This window comes from Nycticebus coucang, chromosome X (genome assembly GCF_027406575.1).
Source record: "Nycticebus coucang isolate mNycCou1 chromosome X, mNycCou1.pri, whole genome shotgun sequence".
Classification (NCBI taxonomy): Eukaryota; Metazoa; Chordata; class Mammalia; order Primates; family Lorisidae; genus Nycticebus; species Nycticebus coucang.
Genome location: NC_069804.1, coordinates 85,603,316 through 85,627,955, shown reverse-complemented (window position 1 = coordinate 85,627,955; position 24,640 = coordinate 85,603,316). Strand labels below are relative to the sequence as shown.

The following is a 24,640-nucleotide window of genomic DNA, read 5'->3' as shown; positions in this document are numbered from 1 at the left end:
AGGTCGTGCGCCTGTCTTCTTCAGAGAAGTTTCTCTTCAAATCCGTTGCCCAGCCTGCGATGGTATCCCTTGTTCTTTTCTTGCTAATGCGTTTGAGTTCTCTGTGGATTCTGGTTATTAAACCTTTGTCAGAGACATAACCTGCCAATATCTTTTCCCATTCTGAGGGCTGTTTACTTGCTTTACTTACTGTGTTCATGGCTGTGCAGAAGCTTTTTAGTTTGATCAAGTCCCTGTAGTGTATTCTTGAAGCTGCTTCAATTGCCCGGGGTGGGGGGGCTCGTCATAAAATACTCGCCCAGACCAATTTCTTCAAGGGTTTTCCCTGCATTGTCTTCTTGTATTTTTATATTTTCATGTCTTAAGTTTAAATCTTTAATCCAGTGAGAGTCTATCTTAGTTAATGCTGAAAGGTGTCAGTACAGTTTCAATCTTCTACAGGTTGCCAGCCAGTTCACCCAGCACCATTTGTTTAATAGGGAATCTCTTCCCCACTGAATGTTTTTAATTGGCTTGTCAAGGATTAAATAACAGTAAGTAGCTGGATTCATCTCTTGGTTCTCTGTTCTGTTCCAGACATCTACTTCTCTGTTTTTTGCCAGTACCATGCTGTTTTGATCACTATCGATTTGTAGTATAGTCTGAGATCTGGTAACGTGATTCCCCTGGCTCTGTTTTTATTTCTGAGTAATTTCTTGGCTATTCGAGGTTTTTTCTGATTCCATATAAAACAAAGTATTGTTTTTTTTTTTTTTTTGTAGAGACAGAGTCTCACTATACTGCCCTCGGGTAGAGTGCCGTGGCGTCACACGGCTCACAGCAACCTCTAACTCTTGGGCTTACGGGATTCTCTTGCCTCAGCCTCCCAAGCAGCTGGGACTACAGGCGCCCGCCACAACGCCCGGCTATTTTTTTTGTTGCAGTTTGGCCGGGGCTGGGTTTGAACCCGCCACCCTCGGCATATGGGGCCGGTGCCCTACTCACTGAGCCACAGGCGCTGCCCAAGTATTGTTTTTTCAAGATCTTTAAAGTATGACATTGGGGCTTTTATAGGGATTGCGTTAAAATTATATATTCCTTTGGGTAGTATGGACATTTTAACAATTTTGATTCTTCCCAGCCATGAGCATGGTATGTTTTCCCATTTGTTAACATTTTCAGCTATTTCTTTTCTTAGAGGTCATAGTTCTCTTTATAGAGATCTTTCACGTCCTTTGTTAGATAAACTCCGAAATATTTCATCTTCTTTGGCACTACCATGAAGGGAATAGAGTCCTTAACTGTTTTTTCAACTTGAGTATTGTTGGTATATGTAAAGGCTACCGATTTATGAATGTTGATTTTGTAACCTGAGACGCTGCTGTATTCCTTGATCAATTCTAAGAGTTTTGTAGTAGAGTGCATAGTGTTTTCCAGATATACAGTCATATCATCTGCGAAGAGCAAAAGTTTGATCTCTTCTGACCCTGTGTGGATACCCTTGATCACCTTTTCTTCTCTAATTGCAGTGGCTAAAACTTCCATTACAATGTCATAGCAGTGGAGACAATGGGCAGCCTTGTCTCGTTCCTGATCTGAGTGGAAATGATTTCGATTTAACTCCATTCAATGTGATGTTGGCTGTGGGTTTGCTGTAGATGGCCTCTATTAGATTGAGAAATGTCCCTTCCATACCAATTTTTTTAAGTGTTCTGATCATGAAGGGATGCTGGATATTATCAAAAGCTTTTTCTGCATAGATTTAGAGAATCATATAGTCTTTGTTTTTTAATTTGTTAATGTGCTGAATTATACTTATAGATTTACGGATATTGAACCAGCCTTGAGTCCCTGGGAGAAAACCGACTTGGTCATGATATACAGTTTGTTTGATGTGTTGCTGGATTCTGTTTGTTAGGATCTTGTTGAATATTTTTGTATCTATATTCTTTACTGATATTGGTCTATAATTTTCTTTTTTTTGGGGGGGGGTCTTTTCCTGGTTTGGGGATAAGGGTGATGTTTTCTTTATAGAACATATTGGGTAGTGTTCCTTCTTTTTCTACCTTTTGGAACAGGTTGAGTAATATAGGTACTAATTCCTCTTTAAAGATTTGGTAGAATTCTGATGTGAAACCATCTGGTCCAGGGCTTTTCTTTTGGGGGAGGTTTTGGATGGTTGATACTATTTCTGAACTTGATATAGGCCTGTTCAGCATTTCCACTTGATTCTGGCTAAGTCTTGGAAGGTGACGTGCTTCCAAATATGGGTCAATTTCCTTCAGATTTTCATATTTCTGAGGGTAAAGTTTCTTGTAGTATTCATTGAGGATTGTTTGAATTTCTGAGGGGTATGTTGTTATTTCGTCTTTGTCGTTTCTGATTGATGAGTTATGATATTTTACTCTTTTTTTCCTGGTTAGGTTGGCCAATGTTTATCTATTTTATTGACCTTTTCAAAAAACCAGCATTTTCATTTATTGATCTGTTTTATAATTCTTTTGTTTTCAATTTCATTGAATTCTGCTCTAATTTTGGTTATTTCTTTTCTTCTACTGGGTTTGGGGTTGGAATGTTATGCCTTTTTCAGTTGCTTGAGATGTCCCATTATATTGTTAACTTCCTCTCTTTCCATTCTCTTGAGGAAAGCATGTAGTGCTATAAATTTCCCTCTTAGGACTACCTTTGCAGTATCCCATAGGTTCTGGTAGTTCGTGTCTTCATTGTCATTTTGTTCCCAAAATTTGGGAATTTCCATCTTGATCTCATCTCTGACCCAGCTATCATTCAGCATAATGTTATTTAACTTCCATGTTTTTATATGAGTTTGCAGATTTCTGTTGTTACTGAATCTTTTATTCCATGATAGTCCAAGAAGATGCAAGGAATAATTTCTATTCCTTTAAATTTACTGAGGTTAGACTTGTGACCTATGATGTGATCGATTTTGGAGTATGTTCTGTGGGCTGATGAGAAGTATGTGTATTCATGTCTGTTGGGATGAAATGTTCTTTAGATGTCTGCTAAATCCAAATGTTGGATGTTTAGGTTTAAATCTAAGATTAGTTTGCTCAGCTTCTTATTGGAGGATCTATGCAACGCTTCCAAAGGAGTGTTGAAATCTCCGACTATTATGGAGCTGGAGGAAATCAAGTTGCTCGTGTCTGTTAGAGTTTCTCTTATAAATTGAGGTGCATTCTGGTTGGGTGCATAGATATTAATAATTGAAATCTCATCATATTGAGTATTACCCTTGACAAATATGAAGTGACCATTCTTACCCTTCCTTACTTTTGTTGGTTTAAAGCCTATGGTATCTGCAAATAAAATTGCAACATCTGCTTTTTTCTGATTACTATTTGCCTGAAATATGGATGACCATCCTTTCACCCTGAGTCTATATTTGTCTTTTACGTTAAGATGTGATTCTTGTATGCAACAAATATCTGGCCTGAGTTTTTGTATCCAGTCAGCTAACCTATGCCTCTTTAGAGGACAGTTTAAGCCATTCACGTTAATGGAGAATATTGATAAGTCTGGTAAAATTTTGGGTATCGAATTTTTCAAAACTCCAGTGGACATTTTTAATCCTTTCACCAGTGTGGAAGTTGGAGTTTGATCAAAAGTTTCTGAGTGAGTTTACTTTTGTGGTGGAGGATTGGGTTGGTCATTATGGAGGATGGGTCTGAGAATGTTCTGAATAGCTGGTTTGGTTATGGCAAATTTCTTCAACATATGAATGTCATTAAAGTATTTAATTTCTCCATCATAAATGAAACTCTGTTTAGCTGGATACAGGATCCAGGGTTGAAAGTTATTTTGCTTTAGGAGATTAAAAGTTGATGACCACCCTCTTCTGGCTTGAAAAGATTCAGCATAAACATATGCAGTCATTCTAATATTCTTCCCTTTGTAGGTAATGGCTTTCTTTCATCTGGCTGCTTTGAGAATTTTCTCTTGCATATTTTCTTTATTTAAGTTTATTATGATATGCTTGGATGATGTGTTATTGGGATTGAGCCATGCTGGGGTTCTGAAGCTGTCTGCTATCTGAATTTCACAATCTCTAGGCATTTCTGGAAAATTATCTTTTATAATTTCATGGAGAAGGGCCTCTGTGCCTAGTGAGGTGACTTCATCAGTTTCAGGGACTCCAATGTGTCGGATATTGCTCTTTTTTGAATTATCCCAGAGCTCTCTGAGAGAATGATCGTTTTTGTTCTCCATTTCTCTTCCTCTGAGAGTTTGGGAGTTTTCAAAGGCTTTGTCTTCAGTGTCAGAAATCCTTTCTTCTGCTTGCTCCATTCTGTTACTGAGGGATTCTACTGTATTTTTTAGATCTTTGAGGGCTGTAAATTTTTGCTTCAGTGTGTCTAAGTCTTTGGTGGTTTTGTCTTTAAATTCGTTAAATTCTTGAGACAACTTTTTTTTTTTTTTTTTGTAAGTACATAGTCTTCCTTTATGGCCCTTGGTAGAGTGCCGTGGCATCACACAGCTCACAGCAACCTCCAACTCCTGGGCTTAAGCGATTCTCTTGCCTCAACCTCCCAAGTAGCTGGGACTACAGGCGCCCGCCACACAGCCCAGCTATTTTTTGGTTGCAGTTCTGCCGGGGCCGGGTTTGAACCCTCCACCCTCGGTATATGGGGCCAGAGCCTTACCGACTGAGCCACAGGCGCCGCCCTCTTGAGACAACTTTTGACTATATCCTCAAATTCCTAATTCCACTTTATTAATCTTGTCTGCAGTCCAAATTCTGAATTCGATTTCTGACATCTCACCCAGTTTTTTATGAATGGGATCTTCAATTACATCTGCCATATCTTTCCTTGGAGGAGTTGATCTATTCTGGTTGTTCATGTTACCAGAGTTTTTCCGCTGATTCCGACCCATAGTTGTTTTATTCCCTTTGATTTTTTTCCCTCTGGGGCTTCATCGAGGGCCCGTACATTGTTGTGGCCTGAGAAACTAGGGCCCTTTCTGGTGTGGTGAGGCTAAGTTGTTCTGTCTTGTTTTCAGCTGGTTTCTGTTCAACCGTAGTGAAACAGTTACAATGGGTTGAAGTCTCAGCTGTGGAGAAATACCAGCAATTATGTCACCCTGCCCACCACAGGCAACAATTGGAAAAGGAAAATCAAACCTTCCTACAACCACACACCCAGGGCACTACCTGAATAGTTCTCAGGCGATTGGTTCAGTTCAAAAGGTCCAAATAAATTGTCTCAGTCTGCACCTGTCTCGGGTGAGAGAGTTTAAGAGGTTTCTGGGAACTGGATCACAGGGGTCTGGTGACTACTCTGATGTGGCTTGCTTCAGTGCTGCGTGGAGTCAGGAGTAGCCACCCAGCCAATAGATCAGTCTGGGAAAGTTGATGCCTCCTTCCCCTCCTTGCCCCACTGTCACACCCAGTCACTGATAGCCCTACAGTTGGCTGACCCAGTTGCCTGTAGTGAACCGATACTCCAGGAGTTTGTACCTGCCTGAATCACAAGGAAATCTGCCAGGCCGCTGCGCTCTGCCTCTCTCTAGCAGGGGGAGGTGAGGCCTGACAACCTTTGGGCGCTTGATGAAGGTTGGGGGGTTTTCACTCAGGTCCTGTCTTGCCCCTGATTAATGTTACTGACAGAACAGAACAGAACAACTTTGTGGTTCTCCTGCAGAATAGAAGCTGAATTGAGTTCCAAATCAGCTTGTGTTTGCTCTTCTATTGTCTATAGGCTGACGATCCCCTGATGGCCAGGTGCATCTTAGGCCCAGTAAAAATCATGAACCAGTATTTTTTTAATATTGACCACATATGTACCTGGTTTTTATTCATGGCTCAAGTTCTTTGTTTTTGGTTTAGTTTTCGTTCAGTATTTTTCTTCCCTCTTCGGATTTAATTAAACATTTTGTATGGTTTTGTTTTTTTCTAGTGTTAATATTCCAATTAAACTTTCAAATTTTTTAGTGGTTGCCACAGAATTTGAATGTACATTTATGATAAATTCAAGTCTACTTGCATATAACGTACTGCTTTGTGGGTAATACACTTAACAGTATTTCCAATTTATTCCTCTCAGTCACTTACATGTTACTGTCATTCATGTTACCTTATTTATAAGCTCTATTTAGCCAATACACTGTTGCTGTTGTGAATACAAAAAAAAAAAAAAAACTATTTTTCATTAACAGATCAATTCAGAATTAAAAAAAAAAAAAAAGATTTTACTTTTCTTTCTTTTTTTTTTTTGCCCAGAACTGGGTTTTGAACCTGCCACTTCCAGCATATGAGGCCAGCCCCCTACTCCTTTGAGCCACAGGCACTGCCCAAAAAGATTTTACTTTTCATGAATGTACTCCTCCTCTTCCTTTATTTATGAAATCCAAGATTTTGATCTATATCATTTTTCTTTTCTCTGAAGATCTTTATGTTAATACATGTTCTTGTAAGACCCATGTATTAGCAGAAAACTTGCTCAATTTTTGCTTTTTTTGCAAAGTGTTCCTTTTTTTTTTTTTACTTTAAAGCACAATCTCACTGGGTACAGTGGAATTCTAGGTTGGTGAGTTTCTTTTTTTCTTTCAGCAGTTTAAATATTTCACTCTACTGTCTTTTTGCTTACATTATTTCTGAAGACAAGTGGTTTTTTAGTTTATATTTCGAAATGTTAAGGGGTATAATTGTTTTTGTTACATAGATGCAGAGTGTAATGCTGAATTCAGAGCTTTTGTCGGTCTACATTTATTTTTTTGAGGGATAGTCATACTGTATTTCGTAGTGATTATACTAGTTTGCAGTCCCACCAACAGTGTATAACTGTTCGTTTTTCTTTGCATCCACTGTAGTGTCTTTTCTTTTTTGACTTTTTACTAACAGCTATTCTTACAAGGTTAAGGTTTTAACCTCATCATGGTTTTAATATTGTTTTCAAAATATTAAGGGGGTACAAATTATTTTGTTACAAAGATACCTTGTATAATAGTTATGTTGGGGCTTTTAGTGTGCCCATCACCATAATCATATTCATTGTACTGGATAGATTTACCCTTCATCACCTTTCTACCCCCTCTTCTTAGTTTCCCTTGTCCTTTACATCTCTTTGTGCTTGTTTGTGCCCATCGTTTAGTTCCCAGTTATTAGTGAGTACATGTGGTGTTTGGTTTGTTTTTCCATTCCTAAGATGCTTCATTTAGGATAATGATCTCTAGTTCCATCCAAGTTGCTGCAAAACATATTTCATTCCTTTTTATGGCTAAGTAGTATTCCAAACACACATGCACACACACATTTACCTTAACTTCTCATGAATTAACGGGCACTTAAGTTGATTCCACATCTTTGCATTGGCGATTTGTGCGCAATCAATATTCAAATGTGTGTGTGTTTTTGATAAAATTACTTATTTTCCTTTCAGTAGATACCTAGTAATGGGATTGCTGGACCAAATGGTAGGTCTACATTTATTTCTTTGAGTGATTTACATATTGTTTTCCATAGAGGCTGTACTAATTTGCAGTCCCACCAACAGTGTATAGTGTTACTTTCTCTTTATATCCACTCCAGCATCTGTTGTTTGTTGACTTTTAAATAATGGACATTCTACGAGGAAAGAAGTGGTATCTCATTGTGGTTTTAATTTAAATTCCCTGGGCTATTAGTGATGTTCGGCATTTGCTCATATGTTTGTTAGCCATCTGTCTGTCTTCTTTTGAAAAATTTCGTTTCTTGTTTCTTTTCCCACTTTTTGATTTTTTTGTTGATTTTTCTTGCTGAATTGTTTGGGCAATGTTTTTTTTTAATTTTTATTTTATTTTACATATACATGTGTTTGTTAGGTTTCCACTTCTTGCCTTCACAAAATTAAAAAGGCTTAAAATTTAATAACAATAACAATGTTTAACATAAGGACTAGAAACAAAAACCTCGTAAAGAACAAATGAAGATAAATACATTCAGAAAAGAAATCAGATGATTGCTGCATTGAAATATTAAGCAATAATAATAGTAATAATGCACAGAAAATACCATTCACGTTGTCAAATAAGATTTTTTTGTTTGTTTTTCTTGCTGAATTGTTTGGCGATGTTATTTTTATTTTTATCCTTGTTCCTTTACAGGTATTTTTCTTATGGCTTGTTATTGTGTGTGATTTCTTTAAATATTTTTTCCCACCCAGATGTTAGCATATATTTAATTCCTCTGGCTTCTTTTAAGATTTCTTCTGTCTTTGGGTTTTTTTGCGGTTTGAATATGATAGGCAAAGGTGTAGGTTTTTTAGAATGTATTATGCTCAATGTTTCTTGAGCTTCTTGCATCTATGATTTGGTGTTTTCATTAATTTTAGAAAATTCTCAGCCATTATCATCTCAAAATATTTCTTCTGTTTCTGTTTTTATTTTACTCCTGGTAGTCTAAGTACACATGTATATGTTACACTTTACTTTTTTAGTTGTCTCACACTTCTTACATATTCTTTCCCATTTTCAAATTCTTTTTATTCTTTGCTTTTCATTTTGTGAAATTTCCATTGACATAAGTTGTCAAGCTTACTGATTCTTTTCTACTGATGAGCTCATCAAAGACATTCTTCATTTCTCTTATGGTATTTTTGATGTCTTATATACTCTGATTCTTTCATAGAGTGTTCCCTCTCAACTTATATCACCCATCTGTTCTTGCACACTATCCATTTCTTTTTCTTAGACCCTTTTTCCATATTAAATTTCTGATCTGATAATTCTGAAATGTCTGTGTTATCTAAGTCTGGTTCTGATGTTTGATTTGTCTATTCAGACTGTTTTTATTTTTTTTTCCTTTTAACATGCCTTGTAATTTTTTTTTAAGCCGTGTGCAAAGTATTTGGTAAACATCACTGAGATGAATAGGCCTTTAATGTGATTTATGTTATAAAGTGTAGGAGTTGGCTATCTCTACTATTTGATGTAGCTGTAGGTGTCAGAGGCTAGAATTTCTAGTATCTTCATTTTTGTCTTCCCTTATTGTCTTTGAGTCTCTCTAAAGATTCCTTTTAAAATAGGTTCTGTATTTTACAGTCCTTTAAGTTTTAAACTTATTGTTATAAAGGAGCCTTCTTGATGTGGTGGTGAGTAGGGTGGGGAGAGTCCTGTAATCCTATGATTAGATCTCAGATTTGTTGGTAAAGCCTGTACCCCTAGGATAAGACACTCACAAATGCTTCTCAGCTTCCACCTCTCTGTTTAGATGAAACAGGAAAACTGGAGGGAGTGGAGTTGGGCATTTTCCCTTTCCCAGGTTGCTTATACTCTTGATTAAATCCAAAGCAGTTAGGCTTTGATAATATAATTTCCTTTGAAGGAAAGAAATCTGTTAGTGAAAATAGAATACTCTGGACACATTTCAAAATGGTTACTTTTCCTCTCCTCCTGCTGGAAATATGAGGGCATTTTTCTTACATGTTCACTTTTAGAACCTGGTAAGGATATTGGAGGTTTCCCAAGAGTCTTTAATCTTTGGATGTAGTCCTTGCTCATTCTACATCCATTACTCATTTACCCTTTAAGTGTTCATACCTACCATTTACTAGTTCTAGCCACAGCTTCTTCCAGTAAGCTGTGAGTCCATGTATTTATTGGTTTCTTCGGTTTTTAGGGCAGCAGCTTGTTCCACGATCTCAATTTTCTGTTGGATTCAAGAAGAGTTGTTGATTTTTCAGTTCAGCTTTTTTTCTTACTGTGGGCATGGAAGTGGTAATTTCCAAGCTCTTTATATGGCAGACAGGAAACTGGGAGTCCTACCCTGTAATACATTTTAACTCATCAGTTAATCTAGATACCTGCTAATTTTAGGTCAAACAAATTTTAGGGTATAAAGCCATATTAACAAAAATTAATGAATCATGTTCACACATCATGTAACTTATACTAGTTACATTGAGGTTGTTCACTAATATTAGTCTTATGTGTTTTTCCCCTCCAAATTTTTTATCTCATAGGGTCTTAGATAATAGGACTTATCAGAGTTAACACTGTATGAATCAACTTCTTGTCCATGTTCTTTAATTTGCTTTCTGTTCTGTGTGCTTCAGCTGTAATACAAGGTAAAACAAGTTTATTTTATAAATAATTTTACTTCTACCTTTTCAATTTGCCTGTACTACATTTTAGGTGTCTGTTATTTGACAGTGACATACAGTCCCTTTCTGTTTATACATCTCAGCTTTGTTGTGTTTATAGTCTCCTAATGAAACTATTATGTTAAGTAAAAAAACAATGAACACATTTCTTACAAATATTATATAACAATCTTGCATGTGGAGTCTTCAGGATATCTTTTGTTCATATAGGTTAGTCATACCTTCTGCTTCACTTCCTCCGAATCCATATTCAACTATGTAGCAAGGATTGGATTAAACAGGATGTTTACTTAAACTTCATATACAAACCAGAAGAAATTTTTATGTGATAAAAATCTTTTATGTCATTTGCTTTATTACCCAGGCCTAATTTTCATGAATTAATAACTTAGAAAGTATAATAATTTTCTGGCCAGGTGACTATAATCCTAGATCTCTGGGAGGCCAAAGTGATTGGATTACTTGAGATCAGGGAGTTTAAGACCAGCCTGAGCAAGAGCAAGACTCTGTCTCTACTAAAAGTAGAGAAAGTATCCAGGCGTGGTAGCAGGCACCAATAGTCCCAGCTACTTGGGAGGCTGAGGCAGGAAGATCACTTGAACCCAGGAGTTTGAGGTTGCTGTAAGGTATGACCGCATGGTACTCTATCCATGGCAAAAGAGTGAGAGTTTATCTCAAAAAAAAAAAATTCATTTGATAAACTTGTGTAATTGTTTTGTTGTTGCTTGTCTGTTTTTTTTTTTTTTTTCCTTTAAATAGAATAGAGATTTGACTTTTTTTTTTTGGCCGGGGCTGGGTTTGAACCCGCCACCTCCGGCATATGGGACTGGCGCCCTACTCCTTGAGCCACAGGCGCCGCCCTTTTTTTTTTTTTTTTTTGTAGAGACAGAGTCTCACTTTATGGCCCTCAGTAGAGTGCTGTGGCCTCACACAGCTCACAGCAACCTCCAACTCATGGGCTTAAGCGATTCTCTTGCCTCAGCCTCCCAAGTAGCTGGGAGTACAGGCACCGGCCACAACGCCTGGCTATTTTTTTTTTTTTTTTTTTTTTTTGCAGTTTGGCCGGGGCCGGGTTTGAACCCGCCACCCTCGGTATATGGGGCCGGCGCCTTACTGACTGAGCCACAGGCGCCGCCCGCGAGATTTGACTTTTGTGAAGGTCCTACCACTACCTTGATGGTGTTTACAGATGGTCTAGATAACTTGTCCAGTTTTCTTTCCACCTTTTGTCTTGCTAATCAAGTCTCCCTCTAGTGTTCTTGGTCTTTATTTTCTTTATCTCCTTCAGATTCTTTTGTAGCTAGAGAGATAAAACAAAATTCCTTTCTACTTGTTCAGGTATATTGGACTCTTCTTGGCAGCACTGCTTTTAAATGTCTGAAAGAATCGGGTTCCTCGGATGACTAGTGATAATTAAATCTGGAATTTGAGACTATCATATTGACCACTAGTTTGGCATCACTAGATAGAGCATACCTTTGGTTGTCCTTTATGATGATTTTATTTTCTCCTTAACTCTGTTCTTAAATGTCCCAAATTATATGTTTGTGCTAAAAATTGAGTGAACTCAATTTCTTAATGATATACCAGTTTCTGAAAATTCAAGAGTTTAGCAGATTATATGTGTGATTTAAGCTTTGATCTAGAAAATAAGTTTTATTAGGATAAGTCCTTTTATTTCTCTTGTACTTAATATGTACATTGCAGTTGCAGATTAGTATACTTTTTGTCACAGGATTATAATCTAGTAAAAATAACCAGTTTATTAATTTTTATAAAGTAACAGGTGTGTGAAACTTCATATTGAGTCAATTTTGATTGAAATACCATGTCATCTAGTCTTATTTTTAGATATCTCCTACCCCTAGGGAAACATTTCTGCTGTGACCTGAAACAGTGGCTTTATTTTATTTAGTTAATTTTAATATACAAGCAATGAAATATATTCTTTTTGGTACACATTTCTATGATTTGTTTTTTTGAGACAGAGTCTTATTATTTCACCCTCGGTAGAGTGCTGTGGCATCACAGCTCACAGCAACCTCAAACTCTTGGGCTTAAGTGATTCTCTTGCCTCAGCTTCCCAAGTAGCTGGGACTACAGGCCCCTGCCACAGTGCTCAGCTATTTTTTTGTTGCAGTTGTCATTGTTGTTCGAACCCACTAGCCTTGGTGCTTGTAGCTGGTACCATAACCACTGTGCTATGAGCACTGAGCCAACGTTTCTATGAGTTTTAACACATGTATCTATTTATGTAATTACCACCACAGTCAAGATACCAAAAAAGTGCCATTACCCGAAGCACTGTTGTAGTCATAGCCTCTCCAGACCCCTAACTGCTGGGAAACAGTGATTTATCCTCAACCACAATAATTTTGTCATTTTGAGCATACCATATAAATGGAATCATGTAGTATATAATTGAGCTGATTTCTTTCACTCAGTGTAATGCCTTTGTCATTAATCTAAGTCACTGGATATATCAGTTCATTTTGTTTCATTGCAGAGTACTATCCCATGATGTGGATGTAATAGAGTTTGTTTATTCCTTCACCAATTCAAGGACATTTCTTTCCACTTTTTGGTGATTATGGCTAGAGCTACAATAAACATTCAGGTACAGGTTTTTGCTTAAACAAAAGTTTCTATTTCTCTAAGATAAATACATAGGTATAGAATGCTGGATCATGCTAAGTATGTTTTTAACTCTTATAGAAACTTCCCAACTATTCTCCAGAGTAGGTTTTGTATTCTCACCCACAATATGTATAAGTTTTAATTTCTTTGCTTCCTTGTCAATATTTGGTATTGTGAGGTGTTTAGTGATATCTTTGGCTTTAATTTGCATGTATTAAACATTTATGAAGTGTTTGAATGCTTTGTCCATTTTTTTTTAATTGGGCTGTTTGTTTTTCCTCTTGACTTTAGCAAATTCTTTATATATTCTAGATTTAAGACCTATCTCAGATATATGAATTCCAGATATTTTCCTTTAGTTTGTAGCCTGTTTTTTAAGTCACTTAATAGTGTCTTATATAGAATAATTTTTTTTTTAATTTCGATGAATTCCAGTTTATTTTTTTTCTTTATGGATTATGCTTTTGTTGTCAGATCTAAGAACTATTTAGATAAGTCATTAAGATTTACTCCTGTTTTTATCTTTTACATTTAGACCTGTGCTCTGTTTTTTTAAAAAAAATTAAATCTGAACTGACCAAAGTGCTCCATTTTAATTCTTTTTTTTTGCATTTTATTTTGGCCAGGCTGGGTTTGAACCCACCACCTTCGGCATATGGGGCCGGCATCCTACTCCTTTGAGCCACAGGTGCCGCCCCCTCCATTTTAATTCTTGCATGAAGTTTAAGTGGAAGTTTATTTTTTTGTCCAGTTGTTTCAACACCAAAGCTATCCTTTCTCCTATTTAATTTCCTTTGTTTCCTATTGCTTCTATAACAAATTGACACAAATTTAGCTTAAAAAACACCTGTTTATAATCATACACATCTGGAAGTCAGAAGTACAAAATTAGGTTTTATTGGATTGAAATAAAGGAATTTGGCATAGCCGTGCTCCCTCCAGAGGAGAGGCTTTAGGAAAAAATCTTCTTCCTTGCCCTTTGTGGTTTCTAGCATTTGCCTGCCTTCCTTGGCTCATGGCCTCTTCTTCTATCTTCAAAGCCAAGAGTATGTCCTCTATTTATTTGCTGAGACTATTTTATTTTTTGGTGGGGGGACAGATTCTCACTTTGTCTCCCTGGGTAGAGTGCTGTGGCATTGTAGCTCATGGCAACCTCAAAGTCTTGGGATCAAGGGATCCTCTTGCTTCAGCCTCTTGAGTACCTGGGACTACAGGCGCCCGCCACAACATTCAGCTATTTTTAGAGATGGAGTCTACCTCTTGCTCAGGCTGGTCTCAAACTCCTGAGCTCAGGCGAGCTGCCTGCCTGATCTGCCTGCCTCAGCCTCCCAGAGTGCTAGGATTACAGGCATGAGCCACTGTGCCCAGCCTACTGAGACATTTTTTTCACTTATTTCAAGCTTGTTCATAAATATTATGATGACTGCTCTGAGGTCTTTGTCAGACAGTTCTAGTATTTTGGCCATTTCATTGTTAGTACCTGTTGATTGTATTTTCTTATTCAAATTGTTATCTGACTTGTTTTTGAAATGATAATTTTTTTCACAAGGAGATCCTTTTTTCAGATTAATATGAGGGTTCACGTGATTAGGTTATATTGTTTGCATTTCTAAGGTAAAGAAAGTTCAAGTTGTAGTTGAAATCTGGACATTTTGGGTATTATTTTGTAGGGCCCTGGATCTTATGTATTATACATCTTCTGTTTAGCAGGCCTCCTTGTGATACTCTTTCAGTGGAACAGTTACTACCTCATTACTATAGGTGGGGAAGAAAGTTCAGGTTCCCACTTTAGCCCCTCTTGATTCCTAAGAAAAGGGACTTTGCATTACTGCTGAGTGGGTTAGTAGTTTAGGCTCCTTGATAGTATGAAAGACAATAGACTGGGAGAAAATACTTGTAAACCACATATCCAATAGAGTCCTTACATCCACAATATGTAAGGAACTCTTAAAACTCAACAGCAGATCCCTAAGTGTTCTCCAAACATCTTTCCAAAAGGAATGTATTAGTTTCCATTCCCATTAGTGGTGTAGAAGTGTTCCCTTTTCTCCACATCCACGCCAGCATCTCTGGTTTTGGGATTTTGTTATGTGGGCTAATCTTACTGGAGTTAGATGATATCTCAAAGTATTTTTGATTTGCATTTCTCTGATGATTAAGGATGATGAGCATTTTTACATATGTCTGTAGGCCATGTGCCTTCTTCAAAGAAGTTTCTCTTCAAGTCCCTTAAATAGACCTGCCATTCAATCCTACAATTCCTCTACTAGGTATATATCAAGAACACCAAAAATCATATTATAACAAAGATACTTGTACCAGAATGTTTATTGCAGCCCAATTCATAATTGCTAAGTCATGGAAGAAGCCCAAGTGCCCATCGACCCATGAATGGAGTAATAAATTGTGGTATATGTACACCATGGAATATTATGCAGCCTTAAAGAAAGGTGGAGACTTTATCTCTTTCATGTTTACATGGATGGAGCTGGAACATATTCTTCTTAGTATAGTATCTCAAGAATGGAAAAAAAAGTATCCAGTGTACTCAACCCTACTATGAAACCAATTTATAGCTTTCATGTGAAAGCTATAACCAAATTATAGCCCAAGAAGAAGGGGAAAGGGGAGAAGTAGGGGAGGGGAGGAGGAGGATGGGTGGAGGGAGGGTAATCGGTGGGACCACACCTACGGTGCACCTTACAAGGGCACATGTGAAATTTACTAAGGGTAGAATATAAATGTCTTAACACAATAACTAAGAAAATGCTGTGAAGGTTATGTTAACCAGTTTGATAAAAATATTTCAAATTGTATATAAAACCAGCACATTGTACCCCATGATTGCATTAATGTACACGGCTATGATTTATTTTTTTTTTCACAGCTATGATTTAATAAAAAAAAACTCAACAGCAGAAAAACCATCCAATTATAAAATATACAAAAGACCTGAACAAATATTTTTACCAAAGAGGAGATACAAATTACAAATAAGCACATGTAAAGATGTTCAATGTTATTATAATTAGAGAAATATAAATTAAATCCACAATGAGCTATCACTATACACCTATTAGAACACGTTCATAAAAAATGATAGCAAATGAGGATGCAGAAGAACTGGGTCATGCATACTTTGCTGGTTATTGTAAAATGGTACAACTTTGGAATGGGTATGGCAGTTTCTGAAAAAATTCAACATAGACTTGTTGTATGACTTAGCAGTTGAACTCGTAGGAATTTATCCTAGAGAAAACTTGTTTCCACCGTATGAGAATGTTAATAACATCTTTACTCAAACTGCAAACAACCAAAATTTCCTTTAGGGTGAATGGTATATAAATAATCCACAGAATGAATTGAATAATGGTTGAATAAATAGTCTATGGAATAGTAGTCAGCAATAAAAAAGGATGAGTGATTAATAAATGCAACAACCTCAATGAACCTCAAGGGCATTATTCTGAGTGAAACAAATGGCAGTCACAAAAGATTAAGTACTACATGATTCCATTTATATAATATTCTCAAAATGACTAAACTTTTAGAGACCAAGGACAAATATGTGATTTCAAGGGCAGAAGGATTAGGGTGAGGCAGGATAGAATGGGAGTCAATATAAAGAACATCAAGTATAGCAGAGTTCTTTCGTGGTGGTAGAGTAGTTCTGTATCTTGATTGTGGTGGTAGTTACACAGATCTTTACATAGTATAAAATTGCATAGAATCATATAAATAGTCATGTGCATACTATATAAGATGTCATCAAGGACAGGGTCCATGGGTCTCTGCACTTAATTTTTAACTTCCTGTGAGTCTATAATTATTTCAAAATTATAAGTTTATAAAAAGTATTCTCATTTATCTATGACGGTTTAAATCTAGTACTGCTAAAGGTGGGATATTGGGAAAAACTAGTGTTTGCCATCCCTACCCCTAAATATCATAAGGTCAATGAAACCTCCTAATGACATCTTATATAGCTATAGTTCAGTATCAAAACGAGAAAGTTAACACTGGTATACTACTTTTACCAAGACTACAGAACTCATTCCGTTTTCACCATTTTTAAATCTGTATTCACATGTGTGCTTGTGTGTATTTATGTGTATGGTGTGTATATTACTTTTGATATGGTTCTATGCATAATAGAAACATCTACCCATAATATAATTCTATTTCTTTAGTGTATTTGTTTCCTTTTTTTAAACACATGATATATTTCTTTCCTTTTTACAATCACTTTTATGGGAAAACTGATAGTATTCAGTTATTATTAGAGGTGGTGCCATGTTTTTAGCACTGTGCTAAATGCCATTTTTCTGCCAGCAGCAACACAGGACAGATGTCATTCACATTTTCTACTCATAACTATGACATAAGTAATTTAAATAATTTGAGCAGATTTTTAAGTCACTTGTGTCATCTGTAGCTTGTTTAAACAGTACAATCGAGAGTATACATTTTAGAAGTAAACTGGGAACAAAAGCTCCCTCCTTTGTAAACTGTTGATATGGCTATAATATAGTAGAAAAAATTCTGACTTCAGGTGTCAAATCTGGATTTCAATTTCAGCTCTGCTGCTTACCAGACAAGTAATTAAACCCCAGGGAACCTGGTTTCCTCAACTGTAGAGATAATACCCATTTTGTAGAATTGTTATTTCTTTCTACCCTTACTTTTATGAAAGATACTTAGCACCATACTTGACTCTCTATATAGCTCTTGTTGACAAAACGTTTGTTTTGCAACAAAAGGTTTGTATATAGTTAGAACCAGCATGCAATTCTTGTTACTCACAGCCTATTATGATATTTTTGCCATAGTTATAGTGAGTGATGACAGATAAATTAATGTATCACCAGTAAAGTTGTGCAGGTTTGCTTTCCTGAAAATGTTTTTTGAGTTTGGTCACATTTGGGAACATCCTTGTGTGTATCTGCATTTATAATCCTTTTTGCTGTATAATTTCAGTTTTACCATTATTTTGATGAACAAATCATCTTAAAAATATTTACTGAATAATTATTATATACAAAGCATTATATTCAGTATGGGTGAAACAAAAAGAGTAAAATGATATGGACCCTTAAGACTCTAGTAGGAAAAGAAAATGTATATACAAACAACTACCATGTAATGACAGTTTACTGTAATTGCCACAATCCCTGTAGGACTTCATATAATGGAAGGAGCATTTTTGAGTGGCTAATTGGGGATGATTTCATGGAAGCAGGAGCCTTTGACTAATTCACATAGATTGTAAAAGAATAACATGGCAGTGTGATGTTCAGATCCTGAAATGGCAACTCCCTAATGCCAAAGATTTTATCTTTATAAATTTAAAAATCATTCTAATACAGGTAATTACTAAATATCTAAATGTCACCATAAATACTAATTTAAGGTAAATATTTGTATTGTTATAAATAGAATGTATATATAATGAGTAATTGATGTTTTTATATTTTTAGGCTATGAATATTGTGGTTCCCTTCATGTTTAAATATGCTGTAGACAGCCTTAACCAGATGTCAGGAAACATGCTGAACCTGAGTGATGCACCAAATACAGTTGCAACCATGGCAACAGCAGTTCTGATTGGCTGTATGTGTGATTTTTTAATCTGCCTATAGGTGTTGACTTTCTTCAAGAATGTTTTCTCATATTCAAGCAGATGATTTTTCCACCACAAACACAACCTAGCATTTTGGATGTTTATTGTTTTATGTGAGATTTTTTGATATGTGTTTGTTCTGGGCGGCGCCTGTGGCTCAAGGAGTAGGGCGCTGGTCCCATATGCCGGAGGTGGCGGGTTCAAACCCAGCCCGGCCAAAAACCACAAAAAAAAAAAAAAAAAAAAAAGATTTATGATATGTGTTTGTTCTTAATTTCTTTGTATAGTATATACTTTTCAATAATTCCATAATAACTGGCATTTTCTAAGTTCTGGAAAATAATAATATGAAATGAGATATTACATTTGTAACAACCACTTCTAATAGGTTCTTTATATGATCCCATTCCATAAAGCCAGTTATTTTCTTGTTCCTGTTATTAGCTGTTAAATAGGACATAACGGTCTATAAATAACAGCCTATATACATCAAATAACTAAATAACAGTCTATATACATTAACACTTCATTAAAATATACTCAAAAAAGTCTAGAACAGGATATGAATGCTGTGTGTCCTTATGCATTAGAAAGGATACTTTATGAGGTTTAGGAGATACGAATTGAGCACTTGATTTTTTTTAGGATCTTAATTTTATCATTCATAATTTGGGGAAATTGAATTAGATCAAAAGCTGTTAACAGGGGCGATGCTTGTGGCTCAGTGAGTAGGGCACTGGCCCCATATACTGAGAGTGGTGGGTTCAAACCCAGCTCCAGCCGAACTGCAACAAAAAATTAGCCAGGCATTGTGGCGGGCGCCTGTAGTTCCAGCTATTCCAGTGGCTGAGGCAAGAGAATCACCTAAGCCCAGGAACTGAAGGTTGCTATGAGGTATGTGACACCATGGCACTCTACCGAGGGCTATAAAGTAAGACTCTGTCTCTACAAAAAAAAAAAAAAAAAACAACAAAAAACGGTTAACAGATACCATACGTTTTTCTATAGTTAGGCCATATGGATTATTATATAAGTATTTTAATTGGGAAAATTCTTTTAACATCTGAAATCTAGGGAAAAAATAATATTGAACAGGATCATGGTACTAGAGAGGTTAGTACTTGTTAGGCTATCAGGGGTCCTCAAACTGCGGCCCGCGGGCCACATGAGGCGGTGTGATCATATTTGTTCCTGTTTTGTTTTTTTACTTCAAAATAAGATATGTGCAGTGTGCGTAGGAATTTGTTCATAGTTGTTTTTTTTTTTTTAAACTATAGTTCGGCCCTCCAGCGGTCTGAGAGACAGTGAATTGGTCCCCTGTTTAAAAAGTTTGAGGACGCCTGGCTAGGTTTCTTTTAGTGTAAATATTCTGTTACATAGTCATTCACTGAATTATTTGTTGTTAAAAATGTTTTCTGAAACCTTGCCATTTTTACACTTCTGTGATTTCAATGTTTTTACATCCCATTTTTCTTTTGAATGTATCATTAGATGGTGTATCAAGAGCTGGAGCTGCCTTTTTTAATGAAGTTCGAAATGCAGTATTTGGCAAGGTAGCCCAAAATTCAATCCGAAGAATAGCGAAAAATGTCTTTCTTCATCTTCACACCCTGGATTTGGGTTTTCACCTGAGCAGACAGACAGGAGCTTTATCTAAAGCTATTGACAGAGGAACAAGGGGTATCAGTTTTGTCCTGAGTGCTTTGGTATTTAATCTCCTTCCCATCATGTTTGAGGTGATGCTTGTCAGTACTGTTTTGGTAAGTAAAACATTTTTCATAATAAGCTTTTATCTTACATTCTCATAAGTAGCATTGAATATTTGAAGTTTTTATACTATTGCATGTTCATGGATTTGAAAGCAAAAATTTCATGATGTCAGAAAGATTATGCAGTTTGTTTAATTATTTTGCCCCAAGCTTCGAGAGACTGTCCAAATTCTTTATCATTTTCTTATAAAGAACTGTTCAGTCCTACACATATATAATCATTAACTTGTACATGGAAGTTTTTTAGCTGAGATTTCTGAGTGTAGCATTAGACTAATATACTCAGAATATTTGTGTTTCTATTCACCATTTATAACATTTTAGGCAATTTCATCATTTATAATTAAAAGTAGATTTTTATTCCTCTTTATCCTTATTGTACTGGTTTGATGTTATCATTTGATGGTAGTATCAATGTGGCATGTGAATTTTGATTTTCTTCCCGTGTTATTGAAAGTAAATTTTCAAACGTATTTGATTTTTCACCCATCATTTGCATAATTAACTTTCCATAATATTTTTATTAAAATATTTTGACTGTGATTTGCTGTTGTGTATTATAAACTGTTTGGCAAAAAATAATGACTTTTCTTCTTTTGATATCTTTTTCTAGTATTACAAATGTGGTGCCCAGTTTGCTTTGGTTACCCTTGGAACCCTTGGTACATACACAGCCTTCACAGTTGCAGTCACTCGGTGGAGGTAAAGGTATTCTCTAGAGGATTAGTCAAGGTGTAGAAATTAGTTGTGCTTTTATTACATGTATTTCATACCTGTGAAAATCTTTGTCTTGCAGAACTAGGTTTAGAATAGAGATGAACAAAGCGGATAATGATGCAGGTAATGCTGCTATAGACTCACTGCTGAATTATGAAACTGTGAAGGTAATATGTTTAATTATACTTTTATCTGCTTTTCACACTGTGCTAATATTTGTTCTGCCATTTACTAAGTACTGTAAGTTAGAGCTTCTGGTTAGGCTAGGATCGCTAGGTGTGATGAAATAATACTTTATAGTTTTTCTTTATGTTTAGAAATCACCCACTTTTTCTCCTCAGTTTTTGTTTGGCACCATCTGAATTAATTTATAAGTGATCGTAATAAATGCAGTAATACATCACATAACAACATTTTGGTTAATAGTTGTCTGCATGTACAATAGTGATGGTTCCACAAGATAATAATGGAGTTGAAAAATTCCTATCACCTAGTGACATCACAGCCATTATCACATAGCTATCACAATATCCTAGTGCAATTCATTACTAATGTGTTTATAGTGATACTAATGATGCTGGTGTTAATAAACCTACCGCATTCTATAAATACCAATCATTAAAGTAGGCACATACAATTTTGTGCAGTGCATAATACCTGATAATGATAAAAAAAAAACGACTATATAACTGGTTAATATATTTACCGTGCTATACTTTTGTTGGTATGTTAGCGTGTACTCCTTCTACTTATTAAAAACAAGTTAACTATAAAATAGCCTCAGGCAGTTCCTTCAGGAGATATTCCGAGGTATTCCAGAATAAGGCATTGTTATCATAAGAGCTGACAGCTCCATGCCTTTTACTTCCCCTGAATACCTTTCCAGTGGGACAACACATAGATGTAAAAGTTAGTGATATTGATAAGTCTGATACTTTATAGGTCTACGCTAACATGTTTGTGTTTTAGTTTTTTTTTTTTTTTTTTTTTGTGGTTTTTGGCTGGGGCTAGGTTTGAACCCACCACCTCCGGCATATGGGACCGGCACCCTACTCCTTGAGCCACAGGCGCCGCCCTGTGTTTTAGTTTTTAACAAAAAGTTTTAAAAAGTAAAAAAAAAAAAAAAGATTAAAAAGAGAAAAAGCATATAAAAGAAAATAATTTGTAAGCTGTACTGTATGTTTTAATTAAGTGTTATTGTAAGAATCAAAAGTTAAAAAATTATAAGGTAAAAAAGTTACAGTAAGCTAAGATTTTTATTGAAGAAGGAAAATATTTTGTATAAATTTAGCATAGCCTTTATTTACAGTGTTTAGAAAGTCTATAGTAGTGTACAGTAATGTCCTAGGCCTTCACATTTACTCATCATTTACTCACTGACTCACCCAGAGCAACTTCTAGTCCTGCAGGCTCCATTCATTGTAAGTGCCCCTACAGCATGTAGCATTTTTTTAATCTTCTATGCCATATTTTTATTATATCTTTTCTATGTTTAGATAACAATTACTTACCATTGTGTTATGATTACCTACACTACTCAATACTGTATGCTATATTGTATGCTATTCAAACCTGTATGCTATACAGGTTTGTAGCCTAGGAGCAATAGGCTTATATTATATAGCCTAGATACATAGTAGGGCTATACCGTCTAGGATTGTATAAGTATACTCTGATGTTTGCACAATGAAATCACCAGACGATACACTTATTAGAATGGGTCTCTCTCTGTCATTGAGGGACACATTATTGTGTACAGGTAGCACCTTAATTCAGAATGAACATAAAGTTAATTAAATTGGCATATAAATTCTTTACCATCTCTCAGAGTGCCTGGCATAGTGCATGTCATCCATTCTTTCATGTATTTGTTCATTTTTCTGTTTAACAAAGTTACTGAATGCTTCCTGTGTGTCACAGTGCTTTGATAGGGGAGGGTGGTAAAAAATGATTACTTTGTAATCCCTGCACTCCCAGAATTTTATGATCTACCAGGAGAGTTAAAGTAAGCATGTACATGATAAGACAAGAAGCCATAATGTGCTAAAGGCAGTGCGAACTGTCAATGTGGAGTCTCAGGGAAGGCTTTGTGAAGGAAGTGTCATTGAAGATTTTTTAAAATATGGATTTGAGTTAGCTAAGCATTTAGTAAATGTTTGTTACATGAATTTTGTGTACTTTTAAAAAATAATTTGTGGAAAACCGCAGAAGTATCATAATCCAATATATTGAAAGTCAATTTTCTAAATAGTTTGCAGTATAAAGTTGTATCCAAACATGAAGTCTGATGAAAGTTTACTAATTACTCAAGATGATAAATTCAGTTATACTTTCCCAAAGTTATTATTTTTATGTATTTTGTAGTATTTTAATAATGAAAAATATGAAGCACAGAGATATGATGGATTTTTGAAGACATATGAGACTGCTTCATTGAAAAGTACCTCTACTTTGGCTATGCTGAACTTTGGTCAAAGTGCTATTTTCAGCATTGGTTTAACAGCTATAATGGTGCTCGCCAGTCAGGGAATTGTGGCAGGTAATAAATCTGTATTATCCCATTTCTAGGCTGTTTAACCTAACTTTTGTTAATAAAGATTAATGTAAAGAATACATATATTAATCTTAATTATAAAGGATGTTCAATAAAATGCTCTAACATCCTTGGAGTAGAATGTGTTTTCGTTTTTTGTTGTTGCAGTTGTCATTGTAGTTTTAGCTGGCTGGAGCCGTGTTTGAACCCTCCACCCTCGGTGTATGTGGCCAGTGCCCTACCCACTGAGCCACAGGTGCTGCCAGAATGTGTTTTCTTGATTGTTTGATTGTTTTTCCATTCTTTTAGCCTGGCTGTCTCATTGATTGGGAATACTGTTTGTACATTTTTTAGGTATACAACCTGATTCTTTCAGGAACATCTTTTCTTTTTAGTAACTGTTATTTCTATTTTCCCTTGTAGACTTGGAAAGCAGTGTAATTAATTTAGGGTTTAGTCCAAAGGACTAAAATGCAAGAAATCTTTTTTTAGAATTACTAGTAACCTTTTAATCTTCCTACTAGTTTTTTTCTTTTGTAAAATACTTCAAAAGCAAATACTGTGCCTATAAACCTCCTCACTCAGTTAGGATTCATTCATTGTGACCTAAATATGTGGTTTATCATTCTTAGTCATTATATCCATTTGCTCCAATTTTTAATGTATACGCATTTTAAAATTTCTATTTTACACTACAAAGAAACCATTGGTAGTGTCTTAGGGAAAAAAATGAGAGATTTTTAGCCTTCCATTCTATTTTAACTGATGCCCTTCTTTTTTGTATATTATATATAGAAGACTAGTGGGCTTTTCCATTCCATGTAGCATATACCAGGTTTCCTATAGTACATAAATCATAAATTAGAATACTTTGGGATTGAGTAGGCCTAAGAGTTGTTGATTATGTATATTGTGAATTTTATTCCATAATAATAGGCTATAAGCATTTTTATCTTAAACTAGAAAAATTGATAACATTCATTTAAAATATCTTTTTTTCCCTCTCTGTCAAATGCATTTTAAGGCACCCTTACCGTTGGAGATCTAGTAATGGTGAATGGACTGCTTTTTCAGCTTTCATTACCCCTTAACTTTCTGGGGACTGTATATAGAGAGACTAGACAAGCACTCATAGATATGAACACCTTGTTCACTCTACTCAAGGTAGACACCCAAATTAAAGTAAGTAATCTGTATAATACTTTTTCAAAAGTATTTGAGTATCATCCTATTAATATGATTATTCTAGGAAAATAGTCTCATATCACCATGTTAGAAAACCACTTTC

At 35.7% G+C, this 24,640-nt stretch overlaps 1 protein-coding gene across 3 annotated transcripts in view; it reads left to right on the top strand.

Annotated features, from left to right (window-relative positions):
- Nucleotides 1–24,640, top strand: part of ABCB7 (ATP binding cassette subfamily B member 7) — a 150,136-nt gene that overhangs the window by 103,329 nt on the left and 22,167 nt on the right. For all 3 annotated transcript variants that reach the window (XM_053579618.1, XM_053579617.1, XM_053579619.1), the window contains 6 exons: nt 18,191–18,323; nt 19,825–20,093; nt 20,716–20,804; nt 20,899–20,986; nt 23,184–23,358; nt 24,377–24,534. In XM_053579618.1, coding sequence (XP_053435593.1) covers nt 18,191–18,323; nt 19,825–20,093; nt 20,716–20,804; nt 20,899–20,986; nt 23,184–23,358; nt 24,377–24,534 — 912 coding nt within the window. The remainder of the gene's footprint in view (nt 1–18,190; nt 18,324–19,824; nt 20,094–20,715; nt 20,805–20,898; nt 20,987–23,183; nt 23,359–24,376; nt 24,535–24,640) is intronic.